A 26,440-nucleotide genomic window follows, 5' to 3' on the forward strand; every position below is an offset into this window, starting at 1 on the left:
GTGTGTTTACTGATTTTTTGTCTGGATGCTCTATCCAATGATGTAAGCAGGGTGTTAAAATCTAATGTATTACTGTCAGTTTCTCCATTTATGTCAGTATTTGCTTTATATATTTCTGTTTATATATTAAACATTTAGGTGCATAGATATTTACAATTGTTATATGCTCTTGCTGGATTGATTCCTTTATCATTATGTAATGCCTTTGTCTCTTGTTAACAGTCATTGCTGTAAATGCTGTTTTGTCTGCTATAAGTATTGCCATCCAGCTTTTTTTTTTTCCCCACTCCCATTTGCACTGAATGTCTTTTCCAGCCCTTCACTTGCAGTTTGTATGTGTCTTTAGATTTGAAGTGAGTCTCTTGTAAGCAGCATATAGATGAATCCCCTTTTATTTTCCATTCAGTATCCTATGTCTTTTGATGGGAGTATTTGGACCATTTACATTTAGAGCAGCTACTGATAGGTATGCATTTAGTGCCATTTTAGTTGTTCTTTGGTGGTTTTTATAGTTCTTGTTTATTCTTTTGCTCTTTTCCCTAGTTACTTGATGGCTTTGTTTAATGTTATGCTTGGGTTCCTTTCTGTAAGTTCTTTGTGTATCATACTTATTTGGTTTGTGGTTACCATGAAGTTCATATTTAATATCTTGTGTTTATAGCAGCCTTTATTAAGTTGATGGTCAGTTAAGTTCAAACACATTCTGAAAACACTACATTTTATTTCCTACTGTGTGTTTTATGTATATAAAGCTACAGATGTTCTATTTTTCATCTTTTTATTCTATGTATCCCTTAACTAATTTTTGTAGGTATGATTGATTTTGCTTTTAATCTTCATGCTAGCTTTATAAGTGATTGATCTACTTTAACTTCTGTTGCTTTTACTGGTGAAATTTTTTCTTTTCATAATTTTCTTCTATTTATGGCTTTGCCTTTTCTGATTAAAGAAGTCCTGTTAACATTTCATATAAGGCTGGTTTAGTGGTGATGAACTGCTTTTGTTTCTCTGGGAAGCTTTCTCCTTCAGTGTTGAGTGATAACCTTGCTGGGTTGAATATTCTTGATTGTAGGTTTTTGCCTTTCACCTTGAATGTATCTTGCCACTTTGTTCTGGTACAAAGTCTCTGCTGAAAAATTAGCTGATAGCCTTATAAGGTTTCCCTTGTACATAGTAATTTGTTTTCTCCTGCTGCTCTTAAGATTCCTTTTTCTTTAATTTGTGACATTTTAATTGTTGTGTCTTGGTGTGGATCTCCTTGGGTTCATCTTGTTTGGGGTTGTGTTTCCTGGATGTCTGTTTCCTTCCCCAGTTTAGGGAAATTTTTAACTATTACTTCTTCAGATAAGCGTTCTGCCCCTATCTCTCTCTGTCCTTCTGGTACTCCTATAATGTAAATGTTGGTATGCCTGATTTTGTCTCAGAGGTACCTTAATATATGCTCATTTTTTTTCTTTTTGCTCTTCAGTTTGAGTACTTTCCAGTACACTGTCTTTCAGATCATTGATCCATTCTTCTGCATCCTCTAATCTGCTGTTGATTCCTTCTACTGTATTTTTCCTTTATAATATTCTTTAGCTCTGATTGGGTCTTTTTCTTATATTTTCTATTTCTTTGTTGTAGTTGTCACTGAGTTCATCCACTCTTCTCAAATTCAGTGAGAAACTTTATGACCATTATTTTGAACTCTTTATGTAATTGATCATATATCTCCATTTCACTTAGGTATTTTTTTGAGGTTTTATTTTTTTTACTTTGTTTGGAACATATTCCTCTGTCTCCTCATTTTGTCTCAATCTCTTTGTTTCTATGTATTAGTAAGGTCAGCTATGTCTCCTGGTCTTGAAGGTAATGGTGCTATTTAGAAGGCATCCTGTGGGGCCCAGTAGTACAGTGCCCCCTCATCACCAGCACCAGGTGGTCCAGGGGTGTCCCCTCTGTGGGCTGTATGCCCCCTCCTGTTGTGACTGGGCTGCACCTGCTGGAGTTGTGCTGGTGATTGCTGCTGGCCCCCAGCCTAACTGTCTGCATTTACTGGCCCTGAGTACAGCCTGGGCCTTGGTGGACATGGCTGGCCCCAGCTGTGGCTGGCTGAGAGGCCTGGCTATACCTGCTGCAGGCTTGCCTGGTGGGTAGGATTAGCTTCTGGCACAGCTGGCTGAGAGGCCAGGGTGTAGCTGCTGTGGGTGTAGCTCCCTCTCTGCACCCCCTTCCAGGAGCCTCTTGTGGGGGTGCCAGTCCTGGCTAGGACTGCCTGCCAGGTGTGTCAGGGGTAGGAGCTGCTTTGGAGCGATGCATGCCTGGGCAGGTGGGTCTGCAGGGGAATGCTTGGGTGAGGTGAACAATGCTAGCATTGCAGATGGCGAGTGTCAGAATGGGCTCTAGCAAGCCCCCAGCCAGCTGGGCGGAAGGAGGGCAAGAAAAATGGCACCCACTAGCACTTACATTCTTTGAGAAAGCCCTTATAGATCCCTGCCCCTTTACATGTCCTAAAACTAGTCAGTAAATCTTCACTTATAACCCAAGTACTTTACAAACTTCTCTGTGCTGGGCCTTGGACAGAGTGGTACAGCATTCTGGCCCTTTAGGAGAAGTCTCAGTTTCCTATAACACCCTGGCTTTCCTGGAGTTAAGCCCTGTTCAGAGCCTTGTGTTATGGGGGCTCGTCTTTAGGTAGAGGTTCCCAAGGCCTGGGGTGCTTAATGTGTGGCTTGATCTCTTTCTTCCTCAGGGAGGACCTTCACACTTGGGATATCCTTTCCACTTGTAGGTCCCTGCACCAGGGGTTCGGTTCACAAACTCCATCTCTGCTAGCTTCTTACCTTCTCGGTGTGGCTCCTTTTTTGTCTTTAGCTATGGATGATCTGTTCTGTTATTCTTCAGGCCATTTTCAGAAGGACTTGCCTTATATGTATCTGTTGCCTCAGTGTGTCATGGGTAGAGGTGAGCTCAGGATCCTTCTACTCTGTCATCTTCCTAGAACTCTTGTGTCAACATAGTTTTCATTTCCTTTTTGATTTCTTCCTTGACTCATTGGTTGTGGGAGCTAAGATTTTATATTTTACTTGAACTGGTGAAAGATGATAACATTAGACAGTGATAACTAATGTACATATAATGTAAAAATGTATATATGTATCTAGATACGTAACATCTAGAGAAATACAAAGAGATACATTTAAAACACTATGGATACATCAAATGTAATTCTAAAGAAAATTCCTAGAGAGCTACAGAAAAAAGCTAGAAATGGAGAAAACCAACTGAAAAGAAAAAAAGAAAGTGGCAGAATTAAACCTTAATGTAGCAATAATTACCTTAAATGTAAATGGTCAAAATACAAAAAGAGCTTGCCCGAGTGGATTAAAAAAATAAGACCCTACTGTATGCTTTCTTTCAGAAACTCTAAATCTAACCATATATGTAGATTAAAACTAAAAGGGCAGAAAAAGGCATATCATGGAAATGTGAATCAAAAGAAAGCAGTGATGGCTATATAAATATCAGATAAAGTAGATTTCATAGCAAAAAATAAAATTACTGGACCGGGACATTATATAATGATAAAAGGGTCAATCCACCTAAGAGATCTAGCAATCCTAAATGTGTATGCACCAAAGAAGATAGTAATAAAACATGTGATTCAAAAACTGATGGAACCAAAAAGAAAAATAGACAAATTCACAGTTCAAGTTGGAGACCTCATTGCTCCCTCCTGAGAAATTGAAAGAACAAGCAGATAGGAAATTAGCAAGGATATGGAAGGATTCAATACCATCAACCAGGAGGATCTAGTCAACACTTATAGAACACTCCATGCAACAACACCAGAACTCACATTCTTTTCAAATGCTCATGAAACGTAGACCATGATATACCATATCCTGGGCCATAGACAACCTTAACAAATACAAGAGATGTGAAATGGTACAGAGTATGTTCTTTTTTGAAAGTGGAATCAAAAAGAAATCAATAATGGAAACATAATAGGAAAATTTCAGCACTCCGAAACTGGAAAGCACATCTTTAAATATCCCATGGGTCAAAGAAGTAGTCTCAAGGGAAAAAAAAAATAGAGAACTTAATGAAAATGAAAATAAAACATACCAAAATCTGTGGGAACAGCCAAAGCAGTTCTCAGAGGGAAATTGATAGCCCTGAAAATGCATGCATTAAAAAAAGCAAAGTGTCAAATTGGTAATCTAGGTTTCCACTTTAAGAATCTAAAGAAAAGAAGAGCAAAAAAGGTACAAAGCAACCAGAAAGAAATAATAAAGAGCAAAGTCTATGAAATTTAAAAAATGGAGAAAAATCACTGAAACTAAGTTAATTCTTGAAAGATAAAGAAAAAAGTGAGAAGGCACGTTACCATTATCAGGAATAAAATGGGCTACCACTACATCCTCTGCAGACATTAAAAGAATAATAGGCAATATCAAAACAAGAAGCAACCTCTACACGCATAAATTTGGCACCTAGAAGAACTGGACCAATTCCTCAAAAACCAGAACTATTAACAAATCATCCAATAAGAAATAACTTTTCAAACTTATGCATAATACTGTATTAGTTTTAGTTGTGCAGCATAGTGAGTTGACATAGGCATAGATGGAGAAATGATTATCACAATTTTAGGTAACATCCACCCCCACACATAGTTGACATTTTTTTCTTGTAATGAATGAAACAGAAAATTTGAATAATACTATAACTATTAAGGAAATTGGATTTGTGATTTTAAAAACACTCTCCAAAAGGAAATGTCCAGGCCCAGACTATTTCACTGGAGAATTTCTCCAAATATTTAAGATTAACATCAGTTCTACACAGTGTCTTCCAGAAATACAAGAGGAGGGAACACTTGCTAATTTGTCCTATGATGCTAGTAGTTACTACCCCAATACTCAGACCAGAGAAGATAATGCAAAAAAAAAAAAAAAAATACTATTTTTCCTCATAAAGGCAGACATAAGAATTCTTAAAGTATTAGTAAACAGAATTCAGCAGTACAGAGAAAGGGCACACCCCATGTGCAAGTGAGGTTTTTCTAGGGATGCAAGGCTGGTTTAGTATTTGAAAATGCGCATATTAACAGGCTGAAGAAGAAAAACATTATTGTGTTAACTGATGCATGAAAAACATTTTACCAAATTCAATGTCCATTTCTGATAAGAACTCTCAGAAATAGAAAGAGGGTAAGTGCCTCAATTTGCATGAAGAACATCACCCGAAAGCTACATAATGGTAAACCCATAGCGTATCTTCAGCTGCCCACTCCATGTCTGTGCTTAAATATTTGATAGACGTCTCAAAATGAACTTGCAAAACTGAACCTCTACCTGTACTCAAACCTGCTCTTCCCGGTCTTCTCCACCTACTGGGCTACATGGTGCATAACCTTGGAGTCATTCATGACCTTGTTCTTTTTCTCATGATAAACATCAGGTTCTGTCAGATAAACCCTGAAAATATATCCAGATCTCCTCTCTGACCCGAATTACTGCATTTGCCCTGAAACTGCTTCCTCAGCCCCTTTCAGGCTCCCTCAGGGTCTGTGTTTCCCCCAGCAGCATGAATGCCTTTTTGGAGCTAAGTCAAACCAGTGCATGTCTCTGGCTAAAACTCTTTCCCACGTCACTAATGAGGACAATTTTGCAGTTGTCAGGATGAAGGAAAAAAAAAGTCTATAGTGACCCTTGAGTAATACTGGCATATCGTTTATGCTTTAATAAGTATTTGTTGAGAAACAGCTATGTGCTATAAGAACCCCATTAAATACTGGTACTGTAACTCTGAAAACTAAACCTATTCATTATACTCCCGGAGCTTTGAATCCAGGGACTAATACAGGTAGGCAGTTACCCGCGGTGCTCAGTGCTAGGATATCTAACGTACAGAGAGCTCTGAGAGCATTTGTGAAGGGCCCCTTGCCAAAGGAGGTGGAAGGAAATTGAGAAGGTAACTGAAAGATAAATAGAACTGAAAAATAAGTAGAAATTAAGCAGGTGAAGACTAGGTAAAAAGAAAGGGATTAGTGGGAAATTGTATCCTGCAGAGAGAGGATGTGACAAGGCAGGTGTGACAGGATCCTATTGTGTAAAGGGAGAGAAGTTCCTGGAATAGTTCAGAGTAATACATGCGGTCCAGATCACATGGGGTTTTGTAGAGTATGGTAAGACTTTGAGACGTTATCTTAAAAAATAAGGCTTATGAATTGGAGGATTAAAAATTAGAGTGACAGGGGCGCCTGGGTGGCTCGGTTGGTTAAGTGTCTGCCTTTAGCTCAGGTCATGATCTGGGGGGGGTCCTGGGATCGAGCCCTGAGTCAAGTCAGGCTCACTGCTTAGCAGGGAGCCTGCTTCTCCCGTCCCCTGATTGTGCTCTATCTCTCGCTATCTCTCTCTCAAATAAAATCTTTAAAAAAAAAATTAGAGGGACCAGACCTCTATTTTAGAAAGCTTATTCCAATGGCACTTTGAGGAATTATTCAGAGAGACAGTAATAGAGGCCGAGAAAGTAGTTGGAAAGTGATTAGCAGAAATCCAGGTGAGTGGTGATGGTGATTTAGACCAGAGTGACACCTGGACAGAGGAAGCATAGTGGACGTGCTCAAGAGGTGGTTAGGAGAGCAAAGGAGATGGCCAAAATTTGTTTGGGTGTCTTTTAAAAGAGCTGCTTTATAGAGTAGATGGTGAATTGAGATTTGTGCAAGATGAGTTTGAATTATCTGTGGGACTTGATGGGGAGTGGTGCCTTTGGCCATTCTGAATTTGGCTTGAATGAGTAAAACAGTTTGGGAGAGAGGGAGAGATAGTTGGGATAGAAATTTGCATTTTCCCCTCGCTGAGATGTTAAGTACTAATTGTTTAAATAATATTTGAGCATCTTAAGTTGGAAGTTTCTTGTTGCCATACTGAGAGGAGGGATAAGTTAGGCTTGTTACGACTTGTTGGGAGGTTGTGTTTACTTTTAAAAAATGATGCTTGGATGAAGAGACTGTCTCATTCAGACCTGGAGACTTCCTCTTGATGCTAAATATAACATTGTGTATGACACACAGTGCCCTAGGACGTTGCCATTACTCTCTCTACTCAGGGCATGTTAGAGTCCACACAAGGGGGCAGTTCTTCATAGAAACATAGAAACATTATGGTTGCCAGGTTTGAAATTCTGGTTCTACCACTTAGCTATGGTGTGACTGTGGGCAGATGATTTAACTTCTCTGAGTTTGTTTTGTCATCTGTAAAATGGAAACAGTATTACCTACATCATGTGTTGTGCAAATTGAGTTAAAAATGTACAGCATTTAGAACAGAAAACTGAATGTTAGCTGTCATTACGGCCGTTATTAATAGATCAGGCTTAATTTACAGAGGTAATAGAGGACTTCATTACATTAAATGTGTGGCAGTTTGGAAAGCCCAAAGTGCACGTGAATTTCTGGGACATCTTCACCGTGAATTGCACTGCCCTGCAGATGATAGTTACTGTCTGATGGTTTCGTTCTTTTTTTTTTTTTAAAGATTTATTTATTTATTTATTAGAGAGAGAGAGAGAGAGAATGAGAGATAGCACGAGAGGGAAGAGGGTCAGAGGGAGAAGCAGACTCCCTGCCGAGCAGGGAGCCCGATGCGGGACTCGATCCCGGGACTCCAGGATCATGACCCGAGCCGAAGGCAGTCGTTTAACCAACTGAGCCACCCAGGCGCCCCTGGTTTCGTTCTTTCTGATTATGAGAGTGGATGGTTAGTGTTAAGAGGAAACTGGGGGTTGTTAACTGCATATTAACACACTGGGCAAATGGAAGAGCATTGAGTTTCATCTGTATCACTAATGGTGCTTTCTTACAGACCTGTGATTTTACTCCTCACCTGAAGAACTAGTGTTGCTTGCTAGGCTTTCTGCTCCATGAAAAACAAAACAGACAACTTTCCTATTGAAACTTACACTGAAGTTGTGATGAGAATGGGTTCTTTTTGATTTTTGGAAAAGCTTTGCTTAATCATTGATAATCAGAATGGATTGGGAGAGGGCTGGCACACTGGTGGGTCGGAGTGCTGACGTTGGGGTCTGAGGCAGTGAGAAGGACAGGGGAAACACGGGCTGGCAGTGCTAAAGGCTCCGTTTCCTCTAAGACTGCCATTTTGAACAGTTAGTCAGATGCAGCTCTTTGTTGATAGTCCCTGGAATCCTGCTATGAAACATGCATTGGGAGAGATGGGGCAGGGGAGGGGAAGGGAGGGAAGAGGCGGGGGAAGGGTGAGACAGGGAGGGAGGGGGAGGGAAGGAGGCATGTCACGCCCATGTGGTGGCTATTTTCCGCTGTGGGAAACTTTCCTGTAAACTATTTTACTTTGAATCTTACAGGAATTTGAAAGTGATTATGTTGTGTTTAAGTCCAAAACTTTGGATTTTGACAGAAGGCTTGGGACGATTCTTTGCGAAGGTTTCTTTAACAGCAACGGTTTAGAAGCTGCATTTAAGGTTAGTTCTGAAGAAGCTATCATTAAAAAAATACTAATGAATAATTTCGACTGTTAGATGAAAGGAGTGAATACGTTCCTTTCTGACCCAGGTAAACAACTAGTCACATCCTGTTTATATTCACCTCACTGAATTAAATTTTACATAAGGCACTAATGCATGATGTTTACTTGGGACAAGGTCAGTTTTAGGACTTTGCAGTATTGATCTTTTCTCAAATTCAGCGTTTTAGCTCTCGTTACCTTTAGAGCTAGTTTGGCATAGCTAACGAAATCCTGATTCCAAATTAAGCCACCATGAAAAGTGAAAAATACCTGTTCATGGAAGATTTTCTCTGTACCATTGTTTACATATGTTGGGTTCACCTGCCCACTTCATTACTCTGATTGAAACAAATAGCAGTTGTTTTATAATACATTCCATCAGGCATAAGACACCGTTGGTGATCAGGCACGCCATTATTTTGTATATAAATAAAATGCCCAAAAAATTATTCCATCGATTATATAACATAGTCCACTTTCAGATGTTAAGACATGAAGAAATGTTGGACAGAGAATTAAAGAAATGCAGTGGTATTTATGTATTCCGAGTTGCATTAATAAAAAAAATGCATCTTCTTAGACCTCCCAAATGGACAACTTAGGATGTGGGGAAGAGGGACACCATGCAAAACTTTCTTGTCAAAGAAAAGAACTGCAAGTGAGGTATAAAACCAGATGACATCCCAAAAGAGGAGTGGAGGCTTCTGTTTCCAAAGAAATACACTGGGGATCATGGGTATAATTCATTGAAAATGGCTGTGCAAAACAATAGAACGGACCCAGACTTTATATGGGATACTGTTTGATTTTGACCTTCAAATTCACATGATGGGTCAGGTGGTGGTGGACGTGCAAGTATCTTCTGGCCCCTGTCAAGCATTTTAACACGAAGAATTCACAAGGATTGGGGCCTGGGTGGTTCAGTCGGTGACTCGTCTGATTCTTGATCTCAGCTCAGGTCTCGATCTCAGGGTTGTGAGTTCAAGCCCCATGTTTGGTTCCACATTGGTCATGGAGCCTACAAAAAAAATTCATAAGGATCAAATAGTTCTTTGTTTTGTAAGAGCTGGTAGATGAAACTGAGTTGCTGTTGGCCAAAATATGTATCTTATTAGGGTAAAATTAAGCTGCCTGTGATTCCATCTCTCAGAAATTTTTCTTTGGATACGTATATGTATATGTATCCGTTTGACAAGAGTGACATCAGAGGCTGACCCTCTTCGGTAACCTTTTTCACTTAGGAATGGATCATAAACATTTTCTTGGTTTTATAGCAGAATTCACTATTTTGTAATGGCTCCATAGTGTATCATACTCTCTGTTGCTGGAGCTACTTTGCTTTCATGCTTTTATAAATAACAGGACGAAAGAATGTAGATTGTTCCCTTTACAGAGGCTCCTACTTTTTCTAATTCAAGTCTCTCTCCTTCCCGTAGCACAGCTGTTGATAGGGATTCTGTTCTAGTACATGCCACTTACTTTTTCTAAATTACTTTATCTTTTTGTCATGTTTTTTGTCTTTAACTTTGCACCTATTTGTATCTTGTCTATGGAAACATATAGCATGAGCCCCTGCCCAGTAGCTCTGCAGGGGTGGGACATCATGTCACAGTTTGTATTTAAATCCCCGTCTTCAGTGTCTTATAAAGCAGATGTCCAATAACTGCTTGAGGTTGGGGGGATGGACTGGTAGTCAAAGTACTGCAGTGGCTCACAGATGAGGTTTAAACTGCGGGAAAAGTCGTGGTGGAAGAAAGACAATTGCAGAATGGCATCTTGAGGAAAAAATGATGTCTACCATAGGTACTGGATGATGAACTCTGACCATGTGCCATTGGGTGCCAGGGAATAAATATATGCAGACGGTTCTCTGGAGACCATGACTCATGCCTGCTCTTGGCAAAGACATGACCAGGAAGGGCACTGGGACCAGACGCTATTCTACTTGAATAGGAAACTGTAGTTCAAAGCCTACAGTGTTGGCACTCCATAAAAAACAAAACGAAGCAAAACACTAGTGGATATTCCTCTAAAATTTACAGCATGTCTACATGAAGGTAGACTGAAATGTCTAAGATGAAGTATCCAGAATAGTCTTCGGACAGTAAAATTGAAAGCTATAAAATTGTGAAGAGTAAAATTGTTCAGGTGGCAACATTTGAAACCTCTTGGAAAGAGGCAAACCCGGGAAAACTATAAATAGGTACTACTTGAATAGTGGCAAGGGCATTATGAAAAGCCATGTTATGGAGTGCAACTGAGAAGAAAAGGTAGACCGTGTAGATCTCAAATGGGACTGTCAGGGAAAGAAGCATGTGGTAGGAGTCCATTTTTAATCTTTGGGGGTTGATAGGAAGGAAAATGTCTATACTCTTCACAAAATAGCTCTCGGTTTCGTGAGGACATGGAAGCAGGAGGTCCACCTGACCCTTGTTCTCTTCCCATAGGGTAGTTTTTCTTTATCTGTGATGCTGAAAAATTATGACAATGTGTACTACCTAAAAGGTTAAGGTTTCCTTACTACTATTTTCTGGCCTTACAGCCTCCCAAAAGAATATTTTTTCTCTGTCTTTTTCCCTTTTGTATTTGGAGTCACGTCCCACTAAGCATATCAGGTAGGCAAGATGAGATGCAGTTGGAGAGCTTCTGGTATTTCAGTTGTGGTCATATGTTAAGTGTTTGAAAAGAACGAACAAATTGGCGAAGTACATTTCCCTGGTGTTGGTGGATTGCACTTCTTTGTTAAATCTGTGAGTCAGTGTTTGCTTTTGATTGTTAACATGAAGCCCAAAGTCAACAAAAGAGTGGTTGAAAGAAGAAAGTTAATAAGCATTTTGCTAGGGAGCAGCTAACCAAGCGGTTTTAAAATATTTAGCAGTTTCTCTACTCTTATAATTGATACTACCCGGGGTGGGGGAGGGGAAGCCAAATGTGTCTAAACTGACCTCTAAGATATGGTTTGATTTACATTTTCATTGTACAGTTTTTTCACTGTGTTGTTTTCAGTGAATTTAGTTGATGTACATATTTAGAGAATGTTAACGATGAAGCTGTTTTTAAAGAAAACAGGTTTTTTCCCCATTATTTTTCTTTAATTGCAGTATAATATAGAGTGTTACATTAGTTTCAGCTGTATGATGTAGTGAGTCAGCAGTTCTGTACATTACTCAGTGCTCATCATAAGTGTCTCTCTCTAATCCCTGTCACCTCTTTCACCCATTACCCCCATCCACATCCCTCTGGTAACCATCAGTTCTCTATAGTTGAGTCTGTTGTTTGTTTGTTTGTTTCTCTTTTTTCCTTTGCTTAGTTTCTTAAATTCCACATATGAGTGAAATTGTAGGGTATTTGTCTTTCTCTGCATGATTTGTTTCTCTTAGCATTATACACTCTAGATCCATCTGTGTTGCAAATGGCATTCTTTTTTTAGGGCTGAGTAATATTCCATTGAATATATATACACCGCTTCATTATCCATTCATCTCTTGATGGGCTCCTTCCATATTTGGCTATTGTAAATAATACTACAGTAAACCTAGTGGTGCATGTATTTTCAAATCCGTGTTTTTGTATTCTTTGGGTGAATACCCAGTAGTTCTGTTCTTAATTTTGTGATGACCCTCCATACTGTTTTCCACAGTGACTGCACCAGCTTGCATTCCCACCAGCAGTGCACGAGGGTTCCTTTTTTCTCCACATCCTTGTCAACAGTTGGCATTTAAAGAAAACAAATTTTGAGGAACACCTATTATTTCCCTAAGAGGAGTAACGAAACTTTCTTTTTGGCCATGTTGCTAACAAAGCACAGACCATGGTATATGGTTTTCTGCCCTCTTGATTATATTTTACTTTGAGGAGGTATTTTTTTTTTTTTTTTTTTTTTTAAGATTTTATGTATTTGAGAGAGAGTGTGCTTGAGAGACCATGAGCTGGGGGAGGGGGCAGAGGGAGAAGCAGGCTCCCTGATGCGGGGCTCCATCCCAGGACTCCGGGGTCATGACCTGAGCCAAAAGCAGACACTTAACCGACTGAGCCACGCAGGCGCCCTGAGGAGGTATCTTCTTTTAAAGAAATCTCTATATAACAGGCCTACTAACTAATATTGTATGAATCCCACACAGAGTCAGCAAGTAACAGAATCATTTCCAGTGGCACCGTGGCTGTTGAGAGCCCGCACAGGGGAGCACAGAGCCCGGTGCCGGACTGCCCGGTGTCAGATGCCGGTTCTGCCACTAGCTGTGTGAACTTGGGGAGGTTCCTCCCTCTCCACAACTCCATTCTTTTACCTGAAACCTATCATAACAGCAATTTAAGGCCACCTGGCACCTTGTCAGCCTTATATAAACACTGCTTGTACAGAAACAAGCATTTTTGTTTCTGTAAGCACATTATTGTGCTTGCAAAGAAAATTGTCTCATGCTGGCACACAGAAGGACCCACATGGGGTAGAGAATAAGGCAGGAGGCTAATGGAAATCCAAGGTTAGGCTCCTCAGGTAGCTGAGCTTTGTGGAAGCTGGTGGTGAAGGTGAGTTTGGATCTGAGTGTGGGGGCATGGACTGAGCGAGGAGAGTTTCAGGACTTTTACTTGTCGGCTTGCTGGTAATGTGTGTGTACCTGTTTCAGTCCATGTGTCCCCACCCACCCACCCCCCCCCCCCCCAGTCTCCCTGCTCACTGCCTTCCTCTGCTTGCTAATAGTTCTTGCTCCCTCATAATTTTGCTTCCATAGGTTCAGCCTGCCATGCCCTAGTTCTCTTCCTGAGGAGGAGAGAATGTGATTAGTTCAAGGCATTAGTTTGAGGTAGGACATTCCTGTCAAAGGAACTGTCTGCCTGTGGAGTGGTTGTCCTTGCCACCGGTCACCGCTGCCGCCCCAAGCCACGGTGTTGGGGTGGCTGGGTGGTGTGGCATGGGATGTGGGCTGCCACAAGCCAGGACAGTCCCAGTAACTGATCCATTCCGTGTAATTATTAATGGTATGACCTGGAGGTCCTCGACGTGGATATTCTATATCAAAAGAGTACCTGTGTAGGAGGGGAGAACAAAGAAAGACAGGATGTACATTTTGCTTCTGATTTTGTATCTGCAAGCATCTTCTCAAACATTTCCTGGCACCCAGCAGGAAGGAGTAGTGTTATCTGTGAGCAGGGATTGCCGACAGATCGTAGTTAATTTCTGACTCCTCTCATTTTCTGCTGAGAAAGGGAGATTACATTTAATATTTGTTTTATTGGAAACGTGTCTTAGATTTGGAGCTATTTCAGGATTCTCGTAGGGTTCTAGATTTTTCCTTTAACTCTAAGCATGTAGGAGGTGTAATGGGGAAAATAACTGAGTATCTGCATTAAAAATCCACAGTTTTTAACCTTTCAACTTTCATTTTTACAGCTTTTGACCATATTTGGGAATTTTCTAGAGAAACCAGTTGTCATGGAAATTTTCAGCCCACATTACAGCACATTACTGCACATGTTTAACGCAGAGTTGGATATGTGTAAGCAATTGTATGATGAACACCTGAAACAGGTAAGTAGGGCGTGAAGTCGAGCACATTCCCAGCATCATTTTTGTGGGTAATGGCCATCAACTAGAACTTTATTTAATGATACCTAAAGATGAGATTGTGACAGTAAACCTTTTATGCCTTTATTTAATTGGTTTCCTTTTGCAGATGAAGAACCTGCTTTAGGACCATAACTCCACTAATCAGGTTACTTAACACGTACATTTTATGTCTTTGTACCATGAAACCACCGAAATGAACAACTGCTTTCAAGGTTGGAATGCACTCTGATTAAACATTCTCTTCCTTCCTCTTCACCAAAATATGATTCTGCAGATTGAACGTGGAAATGTAGTTCTTCACCGGAATATGCCATTTACTGCAGGCAACATCAAATGGGCTAAAGAGGTCTTTGAACGACTTCAGACATTCTGGTCCAACTTTGCATCTCTCCGGTATTTGTAAGTTATTAGGCCTATTTCATGGTAAAACGATCTTAATGAGACAGGCAGTTTTTATAGAGGGCAGTAGACTGTTCATTTTAGCACTTGAGGAATCATTGCCCTATTTAACGCTTTTCCTTGGCTGAGTTCACTGAGAAGACTTCATCCTCGTGGTTTTAGAATACATTCACTGGGATGCTTAAAGTTTCCATATGTTTCCCTGTTGTAGGTCCTTACATGTTTTCTTCTCACTTTTCCTTTGCACCCACAGTATGTTGGTAGTTTTGGTTCCTTTTCTTCAGTAACTAGCACTCCTTTTATTTTGCAGATTAATGTACCCTCCTCTTGTCTTTGTAGGAGTTGGTAACTTTCTGCTATTGATGTTGAGTGGAACTCTTGGGCGTTCCATTCATTTCATAACGCTATCTTTTAAGGCAAAGACCATTCATAAGCATTATTTGGCTTTTCTTGTTTCTATTCCTGTTTTTTATAGCGCATTTTATTATACTTTCTATTGTATATTTCCTTGTAAAGTAGTTAAGCTGAAATCTAATGTGTAGGAAAGTAGAAAAATCCTGTTCCTACAGATTCTCGGAAAGTCCTGATGATGCCTTAGTTTATCAGAAGTATATTGAAATGACTGCTTTGCTAGAGCAATTTGAAAATCGTATCTATAATGAATGGAAAAGTAACATGGATGAAATCTGTGAATTCAATTTGAATCAACCCTTGATTAAATTCAGTGCCTTAAATGGGCTTCTCATTGTCAACTTTGACCCACAGGTAGGGGTTTGATATTTTTAAGTTGTTTTATAGATGCCATTTTTTTCACAAGTATATTCCTGATATTTCCAGTGATTTATATTTAATTTTGGGAGAATGTCAGTCCTGTGAGGATTATAACTGAAAACTTCTAATAGGTCTTTGTTTTAGAGATTTGTTTCCCAAATACTATATTAATTTTTTTTTTTTTTGGCCTGTAATCACCATTTCCACCTTTAGTGGACAATGAGCTGAGAGTAGGGTGCATTTCATTTTATCTTTGTGTCCTGTGTTTCTAGTGTAGTGTTGGGCACTTGGTAATACTTAATAAACGTTAACTCAATTCAATGTAGTCATTAGTCTTTTATAAGAGTTTTCTGGCTTGGATTATATTTGTAGCACATATACCAGTGTTTTCAGTTAATTAGAATTTTATCATGTAAGGTTTGGGGAGTCCACAAAATGTATGGAATGAGAATATCCTTCAAAGGTCAGTAAACTGTATGTAATATGCTGGTTAATAGGTTATTTTTATAAAACAGTTTTCCAAAAAAAATAAAACAACATCTAAATGCCCCAACTAATATGAACAGTTAAATATACTCAGGATGAAAATTACCTTTATTGAAGATCCTTTTTTTTCCCCTATGATAAGCCACCTAACAGAGAAATTTCATAGATTCTCTGAATAAGTTTATTTTCTTAAAATTGTATTACATGTTATGTAATAATGAAAGTGCAGAAACTTTAAGAGCAATTATATCTGTGTGTGTGTGTGTGTATATATATATATAATGTACTATATGTGCATACATCTGATAAGTGATATCTATGTAGGTACATATGTATTTTAACCTGTCTCCAACTTTGAGAGCTTGGTAGGAGGCACAAAATAAGCTTTCTTCTCTACCTAAAAGAATATGCTTTACAGGAAAGGGCAAACATATGAAAATACCTATTGGTAAGTTGCCATTACAAAGAAATTAGTAAACATTTGGCTAATTTTTTTAAACAGTGAAGATTATATGCTGTTTTTTTAGCGATTGCCCTGTCTTTCATGTCAGTTCAAATATATGTCTGGGTAAGTAGTGAGAAAGTAAGCCTCCCTGGATCTGTTTGTCATATTCTGCACCCAAATTCTCATCTGTTCTAAGATATTACACAGAGTAGCATCATTTAATTATGTTTACAAACCTTAGCACACATATATAAATATATAACCAAGAGAACTTAGGATTTCTTCCACCTCTGATTTCATAAAACCAACTTAAAAAACTAAATGCCTGAGATGTTTCAGGGATAATTCCTGTGATTTATGTATGGTACTAGTTCATCTGTGGTGTGACAGCCTAAGGAAGTCAACTGGCTTACCTTCTAAACGTGTTATGCAGTCTTTTCCTCAGAGCCTGTGATTTAGAGGTATAGTCCCTTCTGCTACAACATGACACCCATGCCTAAAAAAATCACTGTGGTATGAAAGATTGCACAATAAAAAGTACAGAGCTTATGGGGCAAATGGGGGCTAGGGCTCTCATACTTAAAAGCTGTCAGCGGTGCATTAGAAAAACAGGAACCTATAAAAACAGCATTTTATACATTTTCAGTGGCTAAGTAGTACATAAATACTACAGTAAATATGACACTTTGCCTTGACAAAGACTGGAAGTTTGCTCACGGAAGTGGGTGTTGGACAGGTGACAATTTGTGCATTACTGTGAAGTGATGGAAGGAGGGTTATCTGATATCTGGCAGAAAGTTGTACCCCTACACGTGAATGGGCATGGCTCATTGTACTTGAGTGAACTGAGGTGCTTGGTGGCTCCTGGCATATGAGCATTTTACATATTTCTAAGCCTTTCAGTTGAGTTAGGTGCAGTTTTTAGCATTTACCTAGTTTCTTGCTAATGAAATTGCAGATCAGCACAGAGAAAATTTGTTGTATGTCCACATTGCTAGTCTGTCGGTTGTACTGGAACAAGTTTGTTTCCAAACAAACATTGTGACAGAAAGAACAGTCCTGGGAAAAGATGGAGGTCCATGTACAACCTTCCATTTCACAGCTCGGTGTGCACGTGTTACTGTCTTTTGCCTGAATTCTTTCTCTGACTGTAGGCCATAGCCATAAATAAGATTGTTATTTATACTTCTGTATCATAAGAATGTATGATGACTGCTTTTAAAAACAATATGAAACAACAGCCTCTTCACCTTGACAATTGGAAAATACTGTAATCATTGGATGATATTTTAAGTGTTTGGATTTTAACACGTGTTAAAAGAGAATGTCATTCATAAAATACATAATCCTTGATTTTCTTTTAATAGCTCATGGCTGTTTTGAGAGAGGTGAAATACCTTTTGATGCTGAAGAAATCTGACATACCGGATTCAGCGTTAGCCATCTTCCAAAAACGAAACACTATTTTAAAGGTGAGTGTTTGTAGATATTCTTTGAACAGACGTATTTCGATTCATAATTATGAACATGTAGACCTGTAATACTTTCATGCCTCTAATATATGTAGCTCTAACACATTTGACACTTTCTGTTCCGGGATTTCCTTTTGCTCAGTACATTGGAAATCTTGAACTTGTTGTGCAAGGATATAATAAGTTGAAGCAGACCCTCCTGGAAGTGGAATATCCTCTGGTGGAAGATGAGCTGAGGGCCATGGATGAGCACCTGGAGACAGCTGCGACATTGCTCACGTGGCGGGATGACTGCTGGGGGTACATCGAGAGGGTGAAGGTGGCCACGTCTGAGTTGGCACGCAGAGTGGAGCACACGCAGAGCAACGTGAAGGTGATCCAGCAAACCATGAAGGCTTGGGCGGAGTGTACACTCCTTCCCAGGAGGGAGCCCAGAAGAGAGGCTGCCTTGACTTTGGAGGACAAGGGCGATTTATTTACTAAAAAATACAGGCAAATTCAAGAAGATGGCTGCAGGATACATAACTTGGTGGAGGTAATGGCTTTTGAGGTTTGGAAATTGAAGATCTTTTCAATTGAGAAAAGAGCAGACATACTCAACCTAATAATGTAGGATTTTTTTATTGCGCCTGAGGGAGCTTTATGTATGGTTTTGTTCAGCATTTAAAATGGACGACTTTGCATGGCTCGCATGTAACTTCTGCAGCCCTTGCTTCTTTTCATTCCTGAGGGAAGAGATTGGAATGTGAGATATATTGGTGAAACGGAAAGCCTAGAGATGGGATCCTTGCCTTGGTCCTAGCTACATGCTCTTTCGGATGCTGTTGATAGCTGGCACGGTTTGTGAAGTGCCCGTAGGTGCCAGCCATCTTGTCCGCATCACCTTGTGCGGTTACCCTCCCAACCTTCTCCTGAGGGTGGACAGTAGTCACTCTCCTTTTAACAAATATTTGAGTTTTAAAAACAGTAACAGGCACTATTCTAGAGTTGTCAATTGCAGAGAAGACAAAATGAAACAAGGCAGAAAAAGAAAACTCAACCAAACAAAAAAGTCCCTTTCTCTTGGACCTTACATTCTGGTTGGCAAAGGTAGAGAAAAATAACATACACAGAATGGGAGAAATGGTGAAAAATACAGCAGATAGGATAGGGAATCATTGGTACGGGGTGTATTTTATATGAGGTGGTTTGAAACGCTTCTGTGCTAAGATAGTAGTTCTCCAGAGAACTGAAAGGGAAAGAGAATGAGCCATGTGGATATCAGGAGAAGAATGTTCTAGGTAGTGAAAAGTATGGAGGTTTGAGGAAGGAACACGGTTGGTCTGTCCAAGGATCAGTCAGAGAGCCAGCATGCCAGAAGCAGAATTTGCAAGGGGAATAGTAGTAGTTGATGAAACTTGGAAGGGACTGAGGACACATACGTGGGATTGACAGGCCGTTCTGAGAACTTGGGTTTTTACTGTAAGGTGAAATAGCAGCCAGACACTCTCTACTCAAAGGTTAGCTCTGTTGAGTGTAAATCAGAGGGGAGCAAGGGGGTGGTAGGAGGTAGACCTTTGAGAAATTATTTTAGTAATTCAGGTGATAATGGCTTGGGTCAGAATGGTAGGGATAGAAGCCGTCACGCTCTGGGTATATTTTGAAAGTAGAGCCAACAGGATTTGCTGTGATGAGTCGGAGAGAAGTCAAAGATGGGTTCAAATTTTTGGTCTGAGCAACTGGAAAATTGGAGTTTGCCTTTACTGATATGGGGAGAACTGTGATAGAGCTGATTTTGAATGGAAAAGAGAGGCTTTGGTTTAGGCCATGTTGGTTAGAGATGCATGCCCAAGGGATTATTTCAAGTAGGCTGGCACTGCAGTCAAGGCTGGAGTTTGGGGTAAGAAGTCCAGGCCAGTGACATAGAAGTGAGAGTCAGGAGTATGTAGGTCATATGTGAAGCCATGGACTTTGACGAGTTTGTGTAGGGTTTAATCGTAGGTAGACAAGAGGTCCAAGGCCTGACCTTGAAGTCCTCTCTGAGGCCAGGGAGAAGGGGAGGGTCCAGCACGGGATGCTGAAAAGGAGGCCAGTGAAGCAGAAGGAAAATCCAGAGAGATGCTGTCCTAGAAAGCAAGTCAAGAAGACATTCCAAGGAGGAGGAAGCATTTGACTTTGTCCCATCCTGATTCAGGACCTGAAAGGGCCGACGTTAGCAGCCAGATGTTGCCCCGTGGAAGCCGTTGGTGACTGTGACAGAGCTAACTTGATACAATGGAAGCCAGAATGGAGTGGCTGACAAGAACGGGAGAAATGGGACCAGAAGGCCACTCAGCTCCTGAGGAGCTCTGAGGTGGCAGGGACCTAAAACTCCGCAGTGCCTGGGGCATGTGAGGGATGGGGAGGATTTTATTTTTAATGTTGGTAGGTGTTTCTGAGGGGTGGTATGTTGATTGGAACGATCTAGTAGAGGGGAAATAATTGTTGGAGGAAAGTCCTGGAAGGAAAGGGATTCTGTAAATACATGTGGAAGTCGGCTGTAGATAGGAACTTGGAGAGTTCATCCGTAGTAACAGGAGGGAGGGGGGCAGAGCACAGGAATGTGGTGCTCACAAGGGGGCGACTCCAGTGAGGGAGATGTGGGGAAGTTCATTTTTTAAAGAGCATAATACTCTGTATTTCCTTCTGAGTGTGTTTGTTATATGGAATTATCTCTATAGATGGATGCAGTCCTCAGACTATGACACTCTCCTTTGGGCAGGGCAACACACACACCCATCACACACCCCCACACCCCCCCCCCACACCCACTCCCCACCATCACAAAGCACTATGGCCTGGGGTTTGCCCTGGAGGAGGTTAGAAACCAGGGTTTTTAGTCTTGTGCCTTCCAGAAACCAGGCCTGAATTTCCTCATGCGTAAAGTGAAGACACTTGTCTCTGGGCTCATTCTCAGTGGGAGAACGAGCAACGGACTATGGTTTTTCTACTGAAATTGACTATAACCAACTATGTAGTTTAGTATTCCATTATCATTCACTTCTTTAGGAAATATTTAAGGTGAGCCTCCTATGGGCCCAGTAGCCTTTTAGCTTCTGGAGATACTTGAGTGAACAGAAGGAAGACCCTTGCTTCTGTGGCGCTCCCATCGTAGTGAGGGGAGAGACATCAGCAACAGCAGATGGAAGGCAGGGATGGTAGAATTGGTTGAGTGCTACAGAACCAAGATGGAATTGGAGCAGGATATGCAGGAGTTTCCGAGTACTGGGCTGGGGGTGATCAGGAGAGGCCTCAAGGAGAAGGTAAGATGAGAGCCGAGTTACAGCGTCCGCACAGTGGGCCGGTGGGGGAAGGAGTATTCCAGGCATCGGGGAGGAAGGTGCCGGCATCTGGTGCGAAGCCAGGAGCTGACGGCAGCACCGCTAGGGGAGTAGCGGGGCGCAGGGGACAGTGAGCTTGGGTCAGATGCTCCCGGGCTGTGAGGAGAGGATGGAGGGGCCAGGCACATCAACGAGGTCCTCACGGGCCTTTGTACAGACTTCAGCTTTTACTCTGGGCCGTGTGGGGAGCTCATTGCAGGACTTGGAAGACAGGAGAGTAAACATCTAACTTGGATTTGGAGGAGAGTCTGGCTGTCGTGTTGAAAGTGGAGCCCAGGTGGAGCACAGGGCCGGGGGCGGGGTGGGGCGGTTACCGTGGCAGTAACCTAGGTGACAGATGCGTGGTGCCTGGACTGGGGCCATGACGCTGGAGGTGATTAGGAGTGGTTGGATTCTGGGTATATTTTAAGTAGAATGAACAGAATCCTCTACCAGGCTGGATGTGGAGCTTTGTAGGAGAAGGCATTGAGGATTATTCTAAGAATTTGTTCCCCTCAGAGAATAAGGTTGGAGTTTTTCTACTAATAAATTGACTCTCTTCTTTTTTCCTCAAGTCAAAAACTAAACAACTCTGGAGTCCTTGTTCTCAGTATGCGAAGAGAGGAGAGGTTCCAACTTGAGGGAAGTCAACTTCCAAACAGGGATGAAATGATTGTTTCTAGAAGTTGTATCTTTTCAGTGATTCTCCCCGCCCCCCCCCCCCCCCCCCCCCCACCGGCATCAGCCCATGGTTTTGAGCCTGGCTCTCAGACTACCTCTGAGGAGTATAGTTTGGGGGAAAGCTGTGGAAATACTGCAGAGGGTAGGTCATTTCTGCCTTTTTATGCTGCACCCTGTGTGGCTGGGGGATTCCAAGGGATAGTTTGCCGGCAGAGTCTAAGATGAAGAGAGAGGGCTGGAACTATGGAAGATTGGATCTGGAAGGGACCTAAGCCATCCCTGAGTGACCCAAAGCTCTTCTTCCCTTTTCCTCTTTATATTGTTGAAAGTAAAACTATTATGAGTGGCACTGCAGTATATAAACTGGATATCTTGGGATGAAAAAGTATAAACAATGAGGCAATCACAGGTACTGTACTGTGTGATGTGTTTGGAAGAGCCCTACCCTGGGGATCCAAAGGAGTCAAAAGGTCCTGTTTGTAGTCCTAGCTTGGGTGCTAACTTCCTACCAATGTGATGTTTGATGTGTTTTAGGTCTTTGTTTTTATATCTTTCAAATGAATATACTGAACAAGATGGTCTTTAAGGATTTTTTTTCCAGCTCTAAGATCTATACTTCTCCTTTCTAGTCCCTACAAAGGAGCCAGGACTGCTGTGTACAGCTGCCCAGGATATCTACTGCACATCACACAACTCCAGGGGTGTGGGCCACATATACTACAGATATATACAGATGTGAATGGTTCCACCTGGATGGGCAAGACAGCATCCTTGAAAGGAGAGGTCCTTAAATTTGTTGAGGGCAAGAAATCCCTCAAAGAGCTTTCCAGTCTTGGCCCTATTTTATCACCTCTGTAGTTGTGGTTCTTGCATGTAACACGTACGTTTGAATTGTGGATCATATATCCGCAGTGGCAAATGATCAAAGAAAGGGCAGAGTATTGTCTACCTTATAATCAGCTCTCATTCCATTGTCTCCTTTTCTCTCTGATCTGGTTTCTGCCTTGGGCATCTGCCCTCTGGATTATATGGACTGTGTAACCTTTACCACTCAGGTATCTCTGGAATCAACCCTTGCTGCCCATTTGACCTTTTCAAATCTGTGTTCCTAGTCCTGCCACGCCGTTTGCTCAACCTCTAGCAGTCCTAAACCGTAGTCCTGTCTGACCTTGTCATGCCCTATTGACCTGTTCATTACCCAGACTCTTGGGAGGAGATGTCAAGGTAGAAGAACTTAATACTGTTGAAGCACAAAGGGAGCTTTGACTTCACCAGGCTGGTTTTCCTCAAGTTGAGTTACTATTCCATAGGCTGCTTATGGGTGGCTTGCACAAAGTATTTGTTGTTTGGTTGCTTGTTTTCGTTCAACCAAGTTCAGTCGACTTTTAATAGTAGCAAGGTGAATCTCCAAGAAAGGCCTAGAGTACATAGCACTTGGCTGTCTCAGTGATCTTGGATATTACAGAACAGTGTTCTCTGAAAGACCAGTTTGGGAAACCTCATTTACATATGAGGCCCTGGAAGACAAAGCCCAGGACCACATAGAGTTTGGCACAGAGCAAGGGCTGGGACCTACATCCAGGACATAGAGAATGCTTAAAAACTCCTGTATCTCTTGTTTTTATTTGAAGACAGCAATTTTCATAATGATTTTTCTTTTAAAAGGTGACTTTTGAATGTATGGTGTAAATGATCTAAGTGTTACAAAATCCTGCTTAGATATTTACTGTTCAGCTTAAGGCTCTATGACCTGGCATTTAAATGTTCCTATCTCATGCACAAAAACGCAACCCCTTCTTTAACAAAACATTTCAGTGGAAAGCTTTCATTTTTGTACTCACTGTTGTTTGTGCCCGTCTATTAATATTTATGTTTCTAGGAAAATAGGAAGCTCTTCAAAGCCAATCCTTCTCTGGATACCTGGAAGATTTATGTGGAATTCATCGATGACATGGTGGTAGAAGGCTTTTTTCAAGCTATCATGCATGACTTAGACTTCTTTCTGATGAATACGGAAAAACAACTGAAACCTGTGCCATTTTTTCAAGCACAGATGATTTTAATGCCCCCTGAGATTCTTTTCAAACCTTCTTTAGAAAGAGAGGCTGGGCATGGCTTCTACGATCTGGTAGAAGAAATGCTTGGCAGCAGCTGTAAAATGTCTGCCCAGATGGAGCGAGTGGCCTCACATCTGGAAATAGCAACTTATCAGGTACTATCTTTGAAAAAGACTATGACCTTTGGTATTAATGATGGAAAAATAAATGGAGGTAATGGGGAGTACACGGAAAGGAGAAGCTAGGGAAAAAAAACAACACAGTTTCTGATTTTACCAACTACTCTCCCTTTGAAGCATGGCCTTGGGTGATGTTACGTTGCACGTGATTGACAGGACAGGGTGGGTTTTAATGAACACTCGCTTTTCCTCTCATTTAGAATGACATGGAGAATATGCTGGGCCTGGTAGAGGTCAGGCAGGAGATAATGAAGAGAGTGGCAGATGTTATCAGCAAAGTCTTGGACTTCAGAAATACCCTGGACACATACGCCTACCTCTGGGTTGATGACCGAGCTGAGTTCATGGAGCATTTTCTCCTGTACGGCCAGACTGGGTCATCTGACGGAATGGATGCTCATGCAAATGAAGAAGTCCCCGAACAACCACCAACTCTCGAACAATTCAAAGAGCAGGCAAGGAAAACCCTTAGTGTTCAATGTAGTTATTCCTGTTTGATTGAACTGTTCAAGGAATTTTTTTTTCTAATTGTAGATTGACATTTATGAAGCTTTGTATGTTCAAATGAGCAAGTTTGATGACTTCAGAGTATTCGATGGTTGGTTCAAGGTGGACATGAAGCCTTTCAAAGTGAGCTTGCTGAACATTATTAAGAAATGGAGCTGGATGTTTCAGGAGCATCTTTTGAGATTTGTCATAGACAGGTAGTCTATGCTTTTGGTATTTGGAATTACAACTTTTAACACCTGACTGCTTTTTAAAGTTGAGACATAAATTTTAAGAACATTAAAACTGCCAGTTTCTTAGCAGAGATGTGATGTTTAAATAGAATCTTACTTTCATTGTTGACCTATCAGATGTCTTCTACTTCTCAAGGTTTTAATGAGCTTAATTTGGATTTGTGTGTGTTCATGTATGTATATGTGTCTGTGTATGTATGTATATATGTATTTAATAGTCTGAATGAGCTACAGGAATTTATAAAGGAGACAGATGCTGGACTTCAGAGAGATTTAAGTGAGGGTGATCACGATGGTTTAGTAGATATCATGGGGCATCTTCTGGCAGTAAGAAGCCGACAGAGAACTACGGATGAACTATTTGAACCCTTAAAACAAACCATCATACTCCTGGAAAACTACGGCCAGAAGATGCCTGAGCAAGTCTATATTCAGCTAGAGGTAAGTGTCATAGTAAAACACCCATGATTAACATAAACTGGGCACCCCCTTTAGCCAAGTTCTTCACATGCCCTCTCTGAGGACATGCTATAACAACCTGTACTGGGGACAACTGTTGGCATTCTGCAGGTTAGGAATTTGAAACTTAGAGAGATGTAATACATTTTTCAAGGTCGCACAAGTTGTCACTCCGGTCCGTATGAATCTAGGTCTGTTTCATGCCAAGATATTCCATGTCAACCGCTGTGCCCACTGCCTTCTTATTAGGAGGTAATTAGCGAGCAGCCCCTAAGCTGCTCCGTGGAGTTCCCCTTGAACGTGAAACGTACCCCTGTTCTCTTTCATTGAAAGCTGCCTCTCAGTTGAGCAGTGTCCTAGTCTTTGGAAACAGCATGGACATTTTAATAAAGAATAAGGAAAGCCCAGTTTGGGTGGAGAAATCACTGTTTTCTAAAAAGGAGTTCTGTGTCTTCCTCCTGTTTCTATGATCTAGAGAGAGTTGGTGGCTGCTCTCTGCCCAGTGACAAGCAAAGTCTTTTTAGTTAGAACTGAAACCACGAATCACAGTCTCAAGGCCAAGCTTCTCTTCCCATGCCTGTGTTGAAGATCTATAGATCATATGTTTCCATTATCCACCAGCTTCCAGGATGGGCTTACGTTTAACCTTGCAAGTGGGACTAGTGGACACATGAACTTAAAAAACTTGTATTAAATTCTAGTTCAGTGATTCAAACCTGGAACTCAAGTACTGTGTGAGGCCATCTCATCTGTTTGCCTCAGAACGTGCTTCCTCTTGAGTAAAATCTCTCTCCAGATTCCTCACTTCTAAAATTGGTAGTCTCCAGTTTCCCACTTCTTTGTTGCAGTGAAAGTCATAGTCCACACACCATAAAAGTAATCCTTTCAAAGTGCTTGGCATTTAGTACGTATGTAATGTTGTGTAACCACCGCCTCTAATCTCAAAATACTTGCATCACTCCGAAGAGAACCTCTGCACCCATGAGCCGTCCTTCCCCGTCCCTCCTCCCTACCACCCTGCCACCAGTCCTTGCTGCTGCCAGTTTTTGCCTGGGTCTGTGGGCTGACTTACTCTAGATACTGCATGTAAATGCAATGGTCCAATCTGGGGTATTTTGTGTCCAGCTTCTTTCACTTGGCATGGTATTTTTGAGGTTCATTGGCATTGTGGCATGTGAGTGCCACATTCTTCTTGTGTCTGAACACCCACCGATTCATTGTGGGTACAACCTGTTAAGCCTTTCATCTGTTGATGGACATTGGGACATTTGGGTTGTTTGCATCTTCTGGCGATTGTGAATAATGCTGCTATGTACGTG

The 26,440-nt window shown here is 41.2% G+C and overlaps 1 protein-coding gene across 1 annotated transcript in view; it reads left to right on the top strand.

Annotated features, from left to right (window-relative positions):
* The window catches only part of DNAH11 (dynein axonemal heavy chain 11), a 327,809-nt gene that overhangs the window by 42,304 nt on the left and 259,065 nt on the right, over positions 1–26,440 (top strand). The window contains exons 9-18 of the mRNA XM_027574450.2: positions 8,368–8,484; positions 13,918–14,055; positions 14,369–14,493; positions 15,063–15,258; positions 17,563–17,667; positions 17,810–18,202; positions 23,566–23,898; positions 24,123–24,377; positions 24,457–24,626; positions 24,881–25,103. Coding sequence (XP_027430251.1) covers positions 8,368–8,484; positions 13,918–14,055; positions 14,369–14,493; positions 15,063–15,258; positions 17,563–17,667; positions 17,810–18,202; positions 23,566–23,898; positions 24,123–24,377; positions 24,457–24,626; positions 24,881–25,103 — 2,055 coding nt within the window. The remainder of the gene's footprint in view (positions 1–8,367; positions 8,485–13,917; positions 14,056–14,368; positions 14,494–15,062; positions 15,259–17,562; positions 17,668–17,809; positions 18,203–23,565; positions 23,899–24,122; positions 24,378–24,456; positions 24,627–24,880; positions 25,104–26,440) is intronic.

Source organism: Zalophus californianus, chromosome 12 (genome assembly GCF_009762305.2).
Source record: "Zalophus californianus isolate mZalCal1 chromosome 12, mZalCal1.pri.v2, whole genome shotgun sequence".
In the NCBI taxonomy this organism is placed as follows: domain Eukaryota; kingdom Metazoa; phylum Chordata; class Mammalia; order Carnivora; family Otariidae; genus Zalophus; species Zalophus californianus.